This window comes from Dendrobates tinctorius, unplaced genomic scaffold (genome assembly GCF_039654945.1).
Source record: "Dendrobates tinctorius isolate UK_male_01 unplaced genomic scaffold, ASM3965494v1 ptg000167l, whole genome shotgun sequence".
Taxonomy (NCBI): domain Eukaryota; kingdom Metazoa; phylum Chordata; class Amphibia; order Anura; family Dendrobatidae; genus Dendrobates; species Dendrobates tinctorius.
In genome coordinates, this window is record NW_027361834.1 from 1,416,675 (window position 1) to 1,434,743 (window position 18,069).

The following is an 18,069-nucleotide window of genomic DNA, read 5'->3' on the forward strand; positions in this document are numbered from 1 at the left end:
GGGAGAGGGCCAATGATGGCGGTGATGGGGAGAGGGCCAATGATGGCGGTGATGGGGAGAGGGCCAATGATGGCGGTGATGGGGAGAGGGTCAGTGATGGGAGTCATGGGGAGGAGGAAATGATGGAGGTGGTGGAATGGGCAATTTCTACATGAAGGGGATCATGATGGGGCATATTTCTACATGAAGGGGATCATGATGGGGCATATTTATGCATGAAGGGGATCAAGATGGGGCATATTTCTGCATGAAGGGGATCATGATGGGGCATATTTCTGCATGAAAGGGATCATGATGGGGCATATTTCTATATGAAGGAGATCATGATGGGGCATATTTCTACATGAAGGGGATCATGATGAGGCATATTTCTGCATGAAGGGAATCATAATGGGGCATATTACTACATGTAGGGGATCATGATTGGGCATATTTCTGCATGAAGGGGATCATGATGGGGCATATTTCTGCATGAAGGGGATCATGATGGGGCATATTTCTGCATGAAGGGGATCATGATAGGGCATATTTCTGCATGAAGGGGATCATGATGGGGCATATTTCTGCATGAAGGGGATCATGATGGGGCATATTTCTACATGAAGGGGATCATGATTGGGCATATTTCTACATGAAGGGGATCATGATGGGGCATATTTCTGAATGAAGGGGATCATGATGGGGCATATTAATGCATGAAGGGGATAATGATGGGGTATATTTCTGAATGAAGGGGATCCTGATGGAGCATATTAATGCATGAAGGGGATCATGATGGGGCATATTTCTGCATGAAGGGGATCATGATGGGGCATATTTCTGCATGAAGGGGATCATGATGGGGCATATTTCTGCATGAAGGGGATCATGATGGGGCATATTTCTACATGAAGGGGATCAAGATGGGGCATATTTCTACATGAAGGGGATCAAGATGGGGCATATTTCTACATGAAGGGGATCAAGATGGGGCATATTTCTGCATGAAGGGGATCATGATGGGGCATATTTCTGCATGAAGGGGATCTTGACAGGACATTTTGCACATGTTAGCACTTCGTCATAAATAATTGGGTTTTAGGTTGCAGTTTGGGCACTCAGTCTCAGAAAGGTTCGCCATCACTTGCTTAGGATATAGGAGTTCCTTTACATCAACACAGTAGTAACATATTTAAGGGTTCCCTCACAATAGTTTATAAAAAAAAAAAACAAATTGGTCCCATTCTCATCCAGGATAGTGGGATAATTGTTTCTCACTTGGCACCTGTGTGCTATTCGTGTACAGTCCGTTTTCTTTACTCGGCAACCCTCGCTCTTACAGGGGCATTTACATTTCCTACTACAGAATAGTAATGTATCCGTGCACATCGGATGTCATACTGATAGTCCATATGGCATGAAATTTTTTTCTTGCACTGTCCGATTTCATAGTGAAATTGCAGCAAGCTGCGAGTTTGTTCAAATGCCGAATACAACTGAGAAAGAATACGCAGATCTGCACTGCCTCTTTGAATAACATTGGCATGAGCGCAATCCGATTTTTTTTATTGTATTGCACTCATCCGAGTTATACACCAGTGTGAGCGAGACCTAATAACAATTTTTTGCTAACCCACTTACCTGACAAGATCTGTCCCTAGTAATGAGGTGCCGTCATCAGCAGCTTGCTTTGTAATGATATCCGTGTTACCGATGCACACCCCATACTCATTGGCTCCCATCTCAGCTCCCCACATCCAGGCTGGTTTACTGAGTATCACAGAATGAGTCTTGGCAACTTGGTCAATGGCAAGGTAAGTACACTGTAAAACCATGTGAACATTTCCTGAATTACCGGTATATGGAAGGTAACACTGTGATGAAATAGCAGTTTGTACAGTTTTATGGCTGTGAGGGCAGGAGGGGGCATTAAAGGGAATCTGTCATCTCATTTTTGCTTGTCGCGGTCCGGTGCCTCACATCTTCTAGCAATGACGTCCTCCTCCTTACTTCTGCCGTGGCTCCTGTGCAGGCGTACTATATCTGCACTATTGCGCAGATGACGGACCTCTCTGACCTTTCCTGGCGCCTGCGCACTGCAATACTCTGCTCTGCCCTCAATAGGGCAGATATAGAACGCCTGCGCAGGAGCCGCAGCAGAAGTAAGGAGGAGGACTTCATCGCTAGAAGATGGGAGGCGCCGGACCACGACACCCATCGGACCGGACCGCGACACCCATCGGACCGGACTGGACCCCCGGGTGAGTATAATCTAACGTGTTTTTCTTATCTTTCAGGTTACATCGGGGGCTTATCTACAGCATTACAGAATGATAGCATAATATAATAACAAAGGTATATAGCAGCAGCATCTATATCCCAAAAATGAGTTCAGCTGCTGCAAATCCAGGACCATTATAGGATCAATCGCTATATAATGTATTTATAAGCAGAAATGTGGAAACCACAAAATCCAACCAGAAGATCCTTAATTTAACAAAAATGATATCAATCTTTATTAAACGGGGTAACAATGAAGGAACATGTGCAAAAATAAGCAAAAAAGTGCAATAGTGCAAACGAACGTGCAGACCTAACCATGGCCAAGGGATGCTTTATAGATAATATATGGCACAATTCTGAGTGCAAACAATTATGACTAGCACCCAAAGGTAAACTGCCATGTTGTATTAAGGGAACACATAAAAATCAAAACACCAGCACAATAGTGCATACGAGATTCCCTTAAGGAGCACCTAGGTGGGATAAAAAGTCCCATCCCCCATACATCAATAGTCTGCCGCGGGATAATATTACCTCAGGCAGTGTGATTCCAGCAGACCAGGCGGTCAGCACGTCACCCCGACGCTCGTTTCGGAGGAACACTCCTTCGTCAGCATCCCTTGGCCATGGTTAAGTCTGCACGTCCTTTTGCACTATTGCACTTTTTTGCACATGTTCCTTCATTGTTACCCCGTTCTTGTCACTTTAATAAAGATTGATACCATTTTTGTTAAATTAAGGATCTTCTGGTCATATTTTGTGGTTTCCACATTTCTCATTACAGAATGATGTAGATAAGCCCCTTATAGCGATGGCCGCATATCGGAAAAATGAGGTGACAGATCCCTTTAAACACTGCACTACTGTGTAATGACTTTCACTGGCTACAAACAATTGACTGAAAATCAAAAATAGAACAAGAAAAAGTAACAAAACATTTCTAAAGCAAGAAGCACGCTGTCCTGGACTGTTCTCTGCCCCCTAATTCTGTGTGCTTATTCTCAGTTCAATAGGCTGCAAATGACACAAACGGAGATGGAAATCCGGTATTAACCTTACCTGAACTTTGCTCCCAGCCTCATGACTGCTAGCTGGTGCATGTAGAACTTCTTGAACTTCATCTCTTGGGCGTGCTGAGTTCTTTCCAAAGAATATATGACCTTTCGTGTTTGGGGGTGGCAGGGCAACAAAACAGTAGCTTGGAGGGGCATCCGTCATCCTATGGTAAGAGCAAAACACTACAAGTGGATATCTAATGTGTCTAAGAAGGAATCAATATGCAGTAAGCTACCCTGTGTGCACAATTATTAGGCAATTTGTAATTTTGATGATTAATTTTATTACTGAACAACCACGGTGCTGTTGGTCAATCCAAAAGGTTAATGAACCTGAATATTTAACCTTTTCATCCCCCAAGCCTGTCCTCGCCTTCATGACCAGACCAAATCTTACAATTCATATCAGTGTCACTTTATGTGGTAATATTATATTTCCCACATGTCTACTTTACATCTGCATCATTTTTGAAACATGTTTTTTTGCTAGGAAATTTGAAGGGTTAAAAGTTTATCAGCAATTTCTCCATCAAAATTTACAAAACCATTTTTTTTTAGGGACCACAACACACTTGAAATGACTTTGAGGGGTCTATATGACAGAAAATACCCTAAAGCATCACCATTCTAACAACTGCACCCCTCAAAGTCCTTAAAACCACATTTAAGAATTTTTTTTTAACCCCTCAGGTGCTTCACAGGAATCAATGGAAGTGGGAGTAAAAAAAATTAACATTTTACTTTTTTTGCACAAAAATTTTACTTTAGCACCAAACTTTTTATTGTCAAAAGCATGACAAGAGAAAATGCACTGTACAATTTGTTGCGCAATTTCGAAATCCTGAGTACCCAATATGTGGAGGAAAACTACTGTTTGGGTGCATAAAAGGGCTCGGAAGGGAAGGAGTGCCATTTGACTTTTTGATCACAAATTTTGCTGAAATCATTAGCGGACCCCAAGCCCGCTTGGAAAGCCCCCCATAATTGACCCCATTTTGGAATCTAGACCCCTCAAGGAATGTATCTAGATCTGTGGTGGACTAAAGAGAAATAGACCAAAAGAAAAAATGGTGTGCACACCTGGTACAATACAAAAATTACAACTTTATTGGATATCGAGGACATAAAAAAAACCCAAAACAATAAAAACATCTAAAAACTAATGGATAGCAACATAATCATCCAACACCCCTGAATGATGTATACATAGGGCAGAATGTAACATGTGGCAATACAATAATACCTTGGTGGAGTAAGAGTATCACTAATGAGGAAATATAAGGTCACATATATGTGGACCTGTAAGAAGGTAGCAAAACACCAGCAACAGGATAGTGCCCCTTGGCCAAGGGTAAGCCACTAAATGCATACCTCTATTTTAGAGCTAACATAAGAATATAAGATAATAAAAAATACATAATACAGCCGAAATCCCCCTAAGTCCCTTGTAACAGTCCCCTGCTCAAAGAATGGAAGCCTGTAAAGCTCCTGTTCCTGAGTTGTGAGCCCTAGAAACAAGGTGATCATATCTCACAAGGCCAGATAAAGAAGTGTCCAAAGCATGGTAGAGACATAGAAAACATGGGGATGCATGGTATAAACTGTGTTCCAAATTATTATGCAAAAAGAGTTTAGGAGTGATAAGGTTAGAATTTTTTTGTCATTTAAACTCATTGATGGTGATGTGTGTCAGGGCTCTTTATATCATTGAAAGCAATTGCAGATACCTGTGCACATTAGTTTGGCAGGTGTGTCCAAATAAAGGCAAGACTACTTAAGAAGGCTGTTCCACATTATTAAGCAGCCTACATTTTTTGCCAAAATGGGAAAGAAAAAGGATGTGTCGGCTGCTGAGAAGCAACAAATTGTGGAGTATTTAGGTCAAGGCATGATTACAATCAACATTGCCAAGACACTTCATCGTGATCATCGCACAATCAAGAAGTATGCAGCTGATTCCCAGCACACACGTGTGCGTGCTGATAAGGAAAAATTGAGGACTCTTTCCAACAGGCAATTGCGTCAGGTTAAAAGAGCAGCTGCAAAAATGCCTTGTCATAGCAGCAGACAAGTTTTTGAAGCTGCTGGTGCCTCCAACGTCCCCCCGAACAACAAGATGCAGGGCCCTTCAGAGGTTTGCAGCTGTGCGTAAGCCATCCTGTCGACCACCTCTATCCACTGCACACAAGCAGAATCGGCTCCAGTGGGCCAAACGATACATGAAGACTGACTTCCAAACTGTTTTGTTCACCGATGAGTGCCGTGCAACGCTCGATGGTCCAGATGGATGGAGTGGAGGATGGCTGGTTGATGGACACCCCATGAAAACACGGCTAAGGCGCCAACAAGGAGGAGGTGGAGTAATGTTTTGGGCTGGAATCATGGGGAGATGTTAAATATTAATAATCCGTTAATTTCTTATAAGACCCAGTTCTGTAGAATGCTTTAGCTTACATGACATAGGCTATTTTTAAGCTTGGCTCATGGTAGAAATGTCAGCTCACTACATATTTAAGTTTAGCCTTGAGCTAAATGTCAAACTCCATATATACCGAGATCACGTGTTTCAAGAGACGTATATAATTCATGGCTAACTGTAGAGGGTGCTGTCTTCTTCCCTCACCATCATGAGAGACAGATGCAAGATGACATGACATAACAGCTGGTATATTACTTGACGGCGATGTGAGAAGCCGAACTGAGACACAGCAGCCATTTGCTATTCAGGATCTCGGAGAGAAGAAGGATACATGTTGCTTTTGCCATTTGGGATCTCAGAGCATGATCTAATGGACAATTTCTCTTTCACCTATTTTTATTCACCTGTTTTTCTGTAATAACCTTTCTTTGATGGAAGAAACCAAATAAACCACTATATTTTTATCTGGTAACTAGTCCTGAGTATTTTACAGGATATGCATTATTTTACATTGGAGAGCCAGCCAGATCTGAATTTTTGTACTTTTTTTGCGGATTTTCCTCAACTTGCACACACGGGGGATTGGACTTTGCTAACGTCAAATCATATGTGCAAGTTATCGGGAATTCCACTACTTACAAGAATCACATAGAACCTAGAAGTAAGAAGTACCAGATAGATTGAGAAGTACTACAAGTGCCAAAAGTACCAGACCTAAGCCAGACGTGTGAAGACAGGAACCCAGCGTTGTCCATCAAAGGAGCTGAGACATTTCAAGGTAAGATAAAATGGATGTCATTAATTGTCTTGCTAAGCAGAGTAAATTGAAATTTAAGTCTGTAGACAATTCTAATTCAGAAGTTTTATGGTTAAGTTTATATGCCGAGTGTGAACTCGAGAATCAGAGGTTAGATTCTAAGTTTTTCAATAGAGAAAGAGAGAGATTAAAAAATATTCTACAGATGGTAGATATATTTCATAGATCTGTGTCAGAGAAATCTAAATATGATTGTGTAGAGGATAGTGATATTCCCGAGATTCACTGTAATGTGGAGAAACAGTTACAAGTAGTAGCAGCTATTGAAGGTGACCTTGCAGACGTGGAACAAGATGGAGAAGTAGGAGGAGACTTCAGAACTGACGTAGAGGACGTACAAGGGAAAGACGTACCACTAAAAATAGAAGACTCACAGGCCCAAATCCGAAGTAGCGTGAGGAAGAATTTGATAAAAATATGCCAAATAATTCCTGCTTATGACAACAAAATAGATGTTTATAGAAACTCTGAGATCTTTGAAAGTTGTACTGATAACTTTGATTTATCTAACGAGGAGAAGAATCAGTTGTTCAAAATGTGGATCCCTGTAAATTTTGCTAGGAGATTGTCTTTAAAGTTATCTGGTGAAACACATGAGAATTTAACTGATAAGGACAGATTAAAAATTCTCATTTTTTGTTCATCAAATGAAAATCATCCAGATATTGATATTCTTCAAAAATTAAGGATTGGTCGGAAGGAATGTATTTTTACGTTCATGTCCATATATGAACGTTTGTATAGAATGCTGAGTGAGAATGTCAAAACACCGTCCCTCATAAGGAGTTTTGTAAGCAAATTTTGGTTTCTAAATCCTGCATCTCGTGTTATTGCATCACAAAAAGATTCTTTGTTTGAATGTGCGCAATTTCTTGATTTTGCCAGAAAACACGAGAATCGTGAGAGGAAAGTAAATTGTGCTAATTTTGTAAAGACAGGCAGAGTAAAATCTTATCAGAAGCCGGTATTAGCAAAGCCTTCTAAAATGAGATTTCCCCAAAATCAAATCTACGAAGAAAGAAAAAGAAAATCACATGTTTGTTATAAACCATATGGAATGATGCAAAAGAACACCGAAAAGACACAAATTGAATTAAGAAAAATGATGAGTTCTGATTTTCTTTCTGTAACAAAGATGGCCGAATTTAACAGACAGAAACAGGTGGTGAGTGACATCATGGCCTGTAAACTGAATACTCTGCTCCAAGAATCTATCAGCTTTAAAATGGCAAGAACTTTTCAGGATATTTTTTGCAGAGAAATAAGTATGGGTGTAGGAATTGGCTAGAAAAAGTAATTATATATATATATATTGTGTAACAGTGTTATACAATTAGTGAGTTATATGTAATTATTTTATAGAGTATAATCCTGTAGTTTTATGGTTTGTGGATATATACATAGTCATACAGTATATACAGAGTGTTTGTAGAAGTAGAAATAGTAGAACTGTATTTTTTAATGAAAATTAAAATCTACATCAGTAATAATATTTAGAATTATATGATATTAACCTTATTTTTTATGTTTCCTTAGAATTTTCATTTCAAAGCAGGACTTAATCGAGAAAAATTCTCTTCCAAGGATTTATGCCTTTATTTACACAGGATGTTGCAATAATTGCATGATTTTATATATCTAACCCTTAAAAGGAAATAACCAATTGCTTTTTCAAATGTTCTGGGTGTGTGTTTTTTTTACTGCATGGTTTGAATGACAACCACAGCAGGTGAAAATTTCAACCTTGTTCTAATAATAAGTATACCAGACCAGTATACTATGTCCCTGTTCCTTAGGAAAAGAATTTTAAAGGGGGTCTCAACTTTTGCAAAGCAATGGAATTTTTTTTCCAGGCCTAAATGTCAAGTATAGCTATACATATATTTATGTCATGTGTATTTGGGGAATATTCAAAGAAATATTAAGAGACTAAATTGAAATAGTTTACAATGCATTGATAATTAGGATAATTTGGGTTAAAATACGTGTATTCATCACACTTTCATATGTGAGGTATAAAGTTAATATGTGACACAGTCTGAGTGACAGTGACTGAGTGTATGAGCAGCTGCTGAGCGAGTAATGTGATACGTTTGTGAGACCTCAGGATCCTGAATGCATGAGAGAAAGAAAAAAAAAAAAAAAAAAAAAACCCAAAGCTTTTATCTTTAGGAAATTATTAGAATATTAAGATACATAATGAAATATTATCTATACAAACATATATTTCTATATTTCTATAGTAATTATTATTTCTTGATTTAGTTAATTGTGGATAAGTGCAATCGCACAACAAAATAGAAAATAGTTTAGGAAGAAAATCTATTCTTTCCTTATCAGCTTTAGCTCTTTTAAACAGGCACCAGCACAGAGCCTGGTATTCACCAGCTGCATCTGGGAATAGTGGACCTTCCTTCTCTGTCCAAGTGTGTTAATCTTAAACTACATTTAAATTAATTTTTCCAAAGGATAATTTTATGATATTCAAATTAATTTTGATGGTTACACATCTTCAGACAAATAATGGTATAAGCAAGTATAAATTCACATAATTTATACATTAATTATTTTTAATTTTGGTTTTGATAAATGAATTATTTCATGAAACAATATTTTTTGGTATTAAGGGGGAAATATGTTTTTTATCCTGACTACATAATCACATTTGATTAATACCTCTTCTTCACACATTTTAATAGGAAAAAAAAAAAAAAATATTAATAAGGTACAATGGTATAAGTATTGGGTATAATAACAAGTATTATAAAGAGTCATTTCTTTACACTAAGAGGAATTACATGCAAAGTTGCATGATTTGAATATTTTGATAACACAAGTTTATGACAATTATGAAATAATCCAGATCATGGAAATATTAAGGGTATATGTTACTGAAGACATAACTACACTGCATCAACATAAAGGCCTTATTCTTATTTTTATTTTTATTCTTATTTTTCATTATTTTTAATTCTTTCACCAATATTTAGTAAAGTAATATCTACTGAGAATATTGCTTCATTAAATATAGCAATTATATGGTTCTATTACTAAGAAAATGTTTCACTTCTGAGTTATATGCAACAATTCTTTTATTCATTCATTCGCTCACTCATATATTCTTATTTTGGTTCATGGCTTTACATTCCTACATATTATTAGTATAATGAATATATTCCTTATTAATAAAGATGAAAACACTGGTTACATAAAACACAGTGACACCTATGGGTTGAAAAAGGTAATTACACCTATGACATAAAAATGTTCTATCACATGAAAAATATGGATAATAATGTATTATCACTTATTATTGGTTTATTATTTCAAATATTGAAATCCATATACAGTACAAATTCTGATAATAATTATATGGATATTACTGATTGCTATGGTACGCTGTGATATTATGGGATAGGGAAATTACCAGATTTGGTATAGAATAGGGAATGAAGACTTCAAGCAAGATACTGAAATTATGTTAATAAAGACTTTTCACATTTCTAAACTTCATTGATTTTTATCAGTTGCAAGAAGAAGAATGCCGCGATCCAGAAATCCCAGAAGGTAACAAAGCTATGATTACTGAGTAATAGACTGTGTTAGTCACAAGTGCAGTATCCACCACTGACAGTCACAAGTGCAGTATCCACCACTGACAGTCACAAGTGCAGTATCCACCACCGACAGTCACAATTAAAGTGTCTAACCTGACAACCAGAGGACGATGATCCTATGATGCTGAGATGAACGGTGTTATCACGTTCTTATCAAGTTCCAGAGGTTTTCAATCACCTGAAAAGCTTCGATGAAAGCTGGTGAACAATGAAGGTAATTATCAGGAAGCTACAACCCTGACATATGTCCTGTGCATTAGGACAAGGACTGGTTATGGTGCTATGTTTAGCAAGGAAGAGTCATTTTAACCCTTGCTTTGCTGACCAAAGACGTCACACCTGTTCAAAGACCAGTACCGATGGAGGATTCCAGAATATCCAAGGCGAGCCAATGTAAGCCCAGGTTTTTAAAGATGACACTGCACAGATATTAAAGCTGCATTTCATCTATAGACTTTGTTTCTTATCAACATTTGAATTTATGGACTTTGATTTGATACACCACACAATTCCTACAACATCTATATGCTATAAGAAAACTGTATTTTTAAAAGAACCAAGAAGAAGACATCAAAATGAAGACCAGATGACATCAGATGATGATGACTGGACCTGAGATGCTTCAATTTAGACTTAGGGAAGTATAATTATACATATTTTATATGAATATTGTTCACGACTTACCATAACATGAATTCACATCAATTATGTCATTGAGTACTTATAACGGTAATCTAATATTATTATTATTATTATTATTATTATTATTATTATTGATATTAAATTATTTTGTCAAAGAAGAAGAAAAGAAGAAAAAAGATCGTTATATTTGAGGGTTCCAATTAATGTCTGTCTCCCTCAAAAGGGGGAATTGTTAAATATTAATAATCCGTTAATTTCTTATAAGACCCAGTTCTGTAGAATGCTTTAGCTTACATGACATAGGCTATTTTTAAGCTTGGCTCATGGTAGAAATGTCAGCTCACTACATATTTAAGTTTAGCCTTGAGGTAAATGTCAAACTCCATATATACCGAGATCACGTGTTTCAAGAGACGTATATAATTCATGGCTAACTGTAGAGGGTGCTGTCTTCTTCCCTCACCATCATGAGAGACAGATGCAAGATGACATGACATAACAGCTGGTATATTACTTGACGGCGATGTGAGAAGCCGAACTGAGACACAGCAGCCATTTGCTATTCAGGATCTCGGAGAGAAGAAGGATACATGTTGCTTTTGCCATTTGGGATCTCAGAGCATGATCTAATGGACAATTTCTCTTTCACCTATTTTTATTCACCTGTTTTTCTGTAATAACCTTTCTTTGATGGAAGAAACCAAATAAACCACTATATTTTTATCTGGTAACTAGTCCTGAGTATTTTACAGGATATGCATTATTTTACAGGAGAGAGATTGTGGGCCCCTTTAGGATCCCTGAAGGGGTAAAGATGAACTCCATAATCTATGTGGAGTTTCTAAAACAGCACTTCCTGCCATGGTTCAAGAGGAAGAACTGTGCTTTCCGCAGCAAGATCATTTTCATGCATGATAATGCACCGTCTCAGGCTGCAAATAACACATCTGTATCTCTGGCTGCTATGGGCATAAAAGAGGACAAACTTATGGTGTGGCCACCATCTTCCCCTGACCTCAACCCCATTGAGAACCTCTGGAGCATCATCAAAAGGAGTGTCTATGATGGCGGGAGGCAGTTCACATCTAAGCAACAGCTCTGGGAGGGTATTCTGTCCACATGCAAAACAATTGAAGCACAACTCATCCAAAAACTGACAAATTCAATGGACGAGAGAGTTCAGAAGCTTCTTTCGAACAAGGGGTCCTATGTGCAAATGTAACATCACCTAGAATAAAGTTTTGACTTGAAAACTGTTTGATTTCATTTTGTAATAAGCTGATAATGCTTATAATATCACAATTCACCATTTTTTTGTTCAAAATAAAAATAAAAAGGTTGAAAACTCTGCTGTGCATAATTTGGAACATGCATTTTGAGTGTTTATCATTTTTAAAAATATACTGTTTTCATAGGCAGTTTGTTCCAAAACATTGCAATTATACTAGAATATTAGATGACTGGAAAATAACAATGACTGCAATTCATATAGGTAATTTAGAGAAAATATGAGGAAATATTTTTGGCATAATAATTTGGAACACAGTGTAGAGGTCACAAAGGGAAAAACCAGGAACAGGAGGGCAGTGTGAAAGAGATGATTGCACATAGGGGCAAGAAGCCCTGTGAAGAAAAAAATGATTGATACAAAATAAATGTAAAATGGATCCACAGAGATCCCTGTAGATAAAGCTACCTCATATACTCAGGAACAGCTCCAAGTCACCACATGAGGCCATAATAGGCATAGAAACCCTGATCCCTGGGTTTTCTATGACAATTATGGCATAGCTCTTGTATGCGCAAAATCGTCAAGGCGTTTATTGAGCAACTAAAAATGTAAATTTTCCCATTTCAATTGTCTATTTTCATCTGTTAGGGCAAGGTCAGACGGCCGTATAACTCATGCGAGAATCGCATCGTAATCCTCCTACTGGCTGTCGGCTCTCCTGACCTGAGCTTGACAGCTGCAGAGTAATCCATCATGCCGTCTTGCTCAGGTCAGGAAAGGTGTCGGTCCGGTCTGTGCAGTGTGATGCGATTCTCTCACACGAGTTATACGGCCGTCTGACCTTGGCCTTAAAGTGAGATACTAACCTTACCAAACAACTCAAAATGTACAAAAATAAAGTTCTGACATTTCAAATGTGGTTCCAGGAGGTGTTCCATTTTCCTTCACTGTAAGGGTTTGCTTACACTAGCATATAAATTGGGCGAGTGCAATGTGAGAAAGAAAAGTCTATCTTTAAGGCCGGGATCACACATGCGAGATCGGAGCGTGCGGCTGCATAGAAATACATGCAGCTGAACGCTCCGCTCCCGAGTGCTGGTGGCAGTGCCGGGTATTAAGATGCAAGACTCGTCCGAGTTTCTCGCATGTGTGATCCCGGCCTAAGCCGAAATGGTCCAACTAGCTCATCTTTAATACCAGCCCATTGCAGGACTCCACCTTGCTGGCCACAGAGTAAGAAGTCCCATTACTGATCCAGTCACGGGCCCAACCAATTGGTCCTTCAAGAGTCACTCAACTCAACAGTCCATAAAACCTTTCAATAATGGGTCTTCACTTCAGATATTTCTTGGCCCAGGCATGTCATTTCCACTTGTGTCTTGCTCAGTAGTGGTCGGGTTTCAGCCTTCCTCACCTCCACCATGTCTCTGAGCACTGAACAGCTTATACTTCTGGGCACTCCGGGGAGGATGCAGTTCTGCAATATGACAGCACTGCAGGATCATGGCTTCCTGGCCGCTTCACGTTTGATTCTTCTCAAATCTTTGGTAGTTACTGTGCTTTTTTTTCTCAAAATGTTGTTGTGACCTTGTTGACTAGGTGTAACAAAACTTTTGATGGTTTTGATCACACCCCAATATCTTAGCAATTTCAGCATGGCAAAAGTGGCTTCATTCTGAGTTCCTTGTACTTACACTGTTTTAAACTAGGTCATTTTCCACCTATTCATATCCAGGCATATGTATTTTTTTCATATGTGTGTTTTTAACTTGTATAAAAAATTTTCTCATTCACTTAGGGAAATAATTTTTGCCTCATTTTTTGTGATACATGAGACTTAATTTTTATGTTCATGTAATTATTATTATTATTATTTATTGTTATAGCGCCATTTATTCCATGGCGCTTTACATGTAGGGAGGGGTATACATAAAAACAAGTACAATAATGTTGAACAATACAAGTCATAACTGGTACAGGAGGAGAGAGGACCCTGCCCGCGAAGGCTCACAATCTACAAGGGATGGGTGAAAATACAGTAGGCGAGGGTAGAGCTGGTCATGCAGCGGTCTATGTAATATACGGTATATATTTAATTTTTGCTCATATCACGAGAAAATGTAAATTAAAAAAAAGGAACGATAAGTCTATTTTTCACAAGACCATAAAGGGGCCATTAATTATATTTTAAATTCTGTTGCTCTTTCCGTAATTTTTTTTTATATATATCAGACTTAAAGGGATTGTCCACTACTTGTTAGGAGCGGCGGAACGCACTAAATAAAAATGATAATAAAGTGTGTTCGCCGCTCGGGGTCCACCGTGCAGTAGGTGTTACAACCGCTGCAGAGTGATGGCAGGAGCAATATGGCGGTATAATGCACACGGGTTCAACTTCACCCATAGTGCGCCGAGCGGGCTCTGTTCACACACAGAGATGCCGCAACACAAAAACACAAAGAACACTGAATCTGTTAGTGTCATAGAGTTCAGTTGAAATGCACACACGGTATCTGGTCACAGGAGCAGAGCCAAAGACAGCAGAACTGCATCCGTCTAGACCTACCGTGTGTGCGGCGTCGCTACTGCGGGCGACAAGGGGGGCTACAACTGCAGCGCGGCATAGGACACTGCCGCTCAACAACAAGGCTGGAAGGCAAGCACGATGTCGGACGCTAGCGTAGCGGTGCGGTGAGCACAGTGGCTTAAGGGTATGTGCACATGGTGCAGATTCTGCAGCTGCGGGTCCGCAGCAGATTCTCCTGCGTTGTACAGTACCTTTATTTCCTATGGAAATGTAAAAATCCTCTGCACATGCTGCGGATTTTTCCGCGCGGTTCTGCTGCAGTTTACAATCCGCAGCATGTCAATTCTTTGTGCGGTTCTGCTGCGTTTCTGGACCCATTGACTTCCATTGAGTCCTGCAATTCTGCAGCAAAACCGCAGAGATAAAAATATCTGCGGTTATTGCTGCGGAATTGGGTGAAAAAACGCAGCAGAAGGAAGTGATGTAGGGAGGAAGAGGAAGTGCGGGGGCGGAGTGTAGTGTAGGGAAGAAGAAGGAAGTCGCCATAACGTCATGGAAGGATACCGTCGCATGGGGATCGATGTGGGCTGTCTCATTGATTTGGTATGTATGCATGTATGTATGTGTGTGCGTCAGTATGTTTGTGTCTGTCTGTGTGCTTCAGTCTGTGTGCGTCAGTCCCCATGCGACGGTAAGCCCACAACTGTGCTGTATGGGACTGCTGCTACCATCCGGCTATAGGATGGGAGAGTACTCCCTGCGACGACCGTGCACAATTGTTCAGTTTTAAATGGTTAAAAAAAAAACATACATGACACATACAATACACATAGAACACATGTAACATACAATAAAGGACATACAACATACAGCATTAAATACATACCCATCACATAGCGGTGCTCCTGCCCTTTTTCGCGGAGTTTACCGGTGTTCGGCCGCTCCGAGACCTCGCTTTACGGCACTGTAGCTGCGTGTGACCTTTCCCACACAGCAGTGCCGTAAAGGAGAGTACCGGAGTCAATGAACTCCGGTAAACTCTCTCGCGCATGCGCAGTAACACACTGCAGGAGCTTAGCTCCTGTCAGTGTGTTTCTGCAGCCATGGACGATGGTCACATCTTAGGATGTGACTGTTCTCCATGGCAGATCGTCGTGAGACCCTCGTTTATGGACTGCGTCGGACCAGGGAGTATGAATTTGGTTTTTTTTTTCCTTTTTTCTAGGTGAACGAGGGCGTTGCAAAGGATTGAGTGTATAATAATATTTTTTGTCAAAAACTTCTGTCTTTTTATTTCATTAAATGTTTTTTTTTTGGTGTCTGTGTTTTATTTCCAATATTACTGTTTTGGATTAATAATGGATCGGCGTCTTCTTGACGCCTCTCCATTATTAACCGGGCTTAATGTCACCGATCAAAGGTGACATTAACCCCTTTATTACCCCACATCCCACCACTGCGTGGGAGTGGGAAGAGAGAGGCTAAGTGCCGGAATTGGCGCATCTTATAGATGCGCCATTTCTGGGGCGGCTGTGGGCTGATATTTGTAGCCGGGGGGGGGGCCAAAATCCATGGCCCCTTCCTAGGCTATGAATATCAGCTCGCAGCTGTCTGCATAGCCTTTCTGGCCCTAAAATAAATTTTTTTTTTTGGTGGTACCCCTATTTTTAGAGCCAGAAAGGCTACGCAGACAGCTGTGGGCTGATATTCATAGCAAGGCTGCAAAGTTAACCCTCAGCTGTCTGCTTAGCCTTTCTGGCCCTAAAATGTAGGGGAACCCCACGTACATTTTTTTGGGGGTCCCACCATTTTTTAGAGCCAGAAAGGCTGTGCATACACTACAGCCTGGGTACATATGGTCTACATTAACCCCTCCCAGCCAACACGTAACCCATGACGTATTTTGGATTCTGTTTGGGATATTGATTATGGTAGGGATTGTACTAAGTGTAGGGATTAGTGTAGGGATTATACTAAGTGTAGGGATTATGGTAGGGATTAGTGTAGGGATTGTACTAAATGTAGGGATTAGTGTAGGGATTATGGTAGGGATTAGTGTAGAGATTGTACTAAGTGTAGGGATTATGGTAGGGATTAGTGTAGGGATTATGGCAGGGATTGTACTAAGTGTAGTGATTAGTGTAGTGATTACGGTAGGGATTAGTGTAGGGATTAGTGTAGGGATTGTACTAAGTGTAGAGAATAGTGAAGGGATTAGGGTAGGGATTAGGGTAGGGATTGTACTAAGTGTAGGGATTAGTGTAGGGATTACTGTAGGGATTGTACTAAGTGTAGGGATTAGTGTAGGGATTATGGTAGGGATTAGTGTAAGGATTATGGTAGGGATTGTACTAAGTGTAGTGATTAGTGTAGTGATTATGTTAGGGATTAGTGTAGGGATTAGTGTAGGGATTGTACTAAGTGTAGAGAATAGTGAAGGGATTAGTGTAGGGTTTAGGGTAAGGATTAGGGTAGGGATTGTACTAAGTGTAGGGATTAGTGTAGGGATTGTACTAAGTCTAGGGATTAGTGTAGGGATTATGGTAGGGATTAGGGTAGGGATTGTACTAAGTGTAGGGATTAGTGTAGGGATTATGGTAGGGATTAGGGTAGGGATTGTACTAAGTGTAGTGATTAGTGTAGGGATTATGGTAGGGAATAGTGTAGGGATTAGTGTAGGGATTGTACTAAGTGTAGAGAATAGTGAAGGGATTAGTGTAGGGATTAGGGTAGGGATTGCACTAAGTGTAGGGATTAGTGTAGGGATTAGGGTAAGGATTAGGGTAGGGATTGTACTAAAGGGCATGTCACACTAAGCGATATCGCTAGCAATATCGCTATAACTTGTGACGTTATAGCGATATTGCTAGCGATATCGCTGTGTCTGATACTTACCTCCGACCCACTCCCCCGCTGATTATCGCTGATCGCGCGAGAACGTCCAGGACCGTTTCTCGTCGTCAGCTTCCTGCGGCGCTTCCTGCTGTGACGACGAGCGACGCATGGAGCCGGGCGGGAGGACGCAGGATCGCCTGGTGTGACAGGTAAGTAGCGACCCCCGTCCACAGCGATGTCGCTGGTGAGATCTGCCTGTGTGGCAGCTCACTAGCGACCACTTAGCGATGTACCAGCGATCCTGACCGCGTCATATTGCTGGTCGGGATCGCTGGTACATCGCTAAGTGTGACAGTACCTTAAATGTAGGAATTAGTGTAGGGATTGTACTAAGTGTAGGGATTAGTGTAGGGATTATGGTAGGGATTATGGCAGGGATTAGGGTAGGGATTGTACTAAGTGTAGGGATTAGTGTAGGGATTGTACTAAGTGTAGGGATTAGTGTAGGGATTGTACTAAGTGTAGGGATTATGGTAGGGATTAGGGTAGGGATTGTACTAAGTGTAGGGATTAGTGTAGGGATTAGTGTAGGGATTGTACTAAGTGTAGGGATTAGTGTAGGGATTATGGTAGGGATTAGTGTAGGGATTATGGCAGGGATTAG

The 18,069-nt window shown here is 40.0% G+C and overlaps 1 protein-coding gene across 2 annotated transcripts in view; it reads right to left on the reverse strand.

The window, feature by feature from the left end:
- The window catches only part of SCRN1 (secernin 1), a 53,411-nt gene that overhangs the window by 23,848 nt on the left and 11,494 nt on the right, over window positions 1-18,069 (reverse strand). Inside the window, exons 2-3 of one of the 2 annotated variants that reach the window (XM_073550712.1) lie at window positions 3,322-3,500; window positions 1,621-1,802 (exon numbers count right to left, since the gene is read on the reverse strand). In XM_073550712.1, coding sequence (XP_073406813.1) covers window positions 1,621-1,802; window positions 3,322-3,480 — 341 coding nt within the window. In that variant the 5' untranslated portion in view covers window positions 3,481-3,500. The remainder of the gene's footprint in view (window positions 1-1,620; window positions 1,803-3,321; window positions 3,501-18,069) is intronic. The other variant, XM_073550711.1, reaches the window with a different exon arrangement.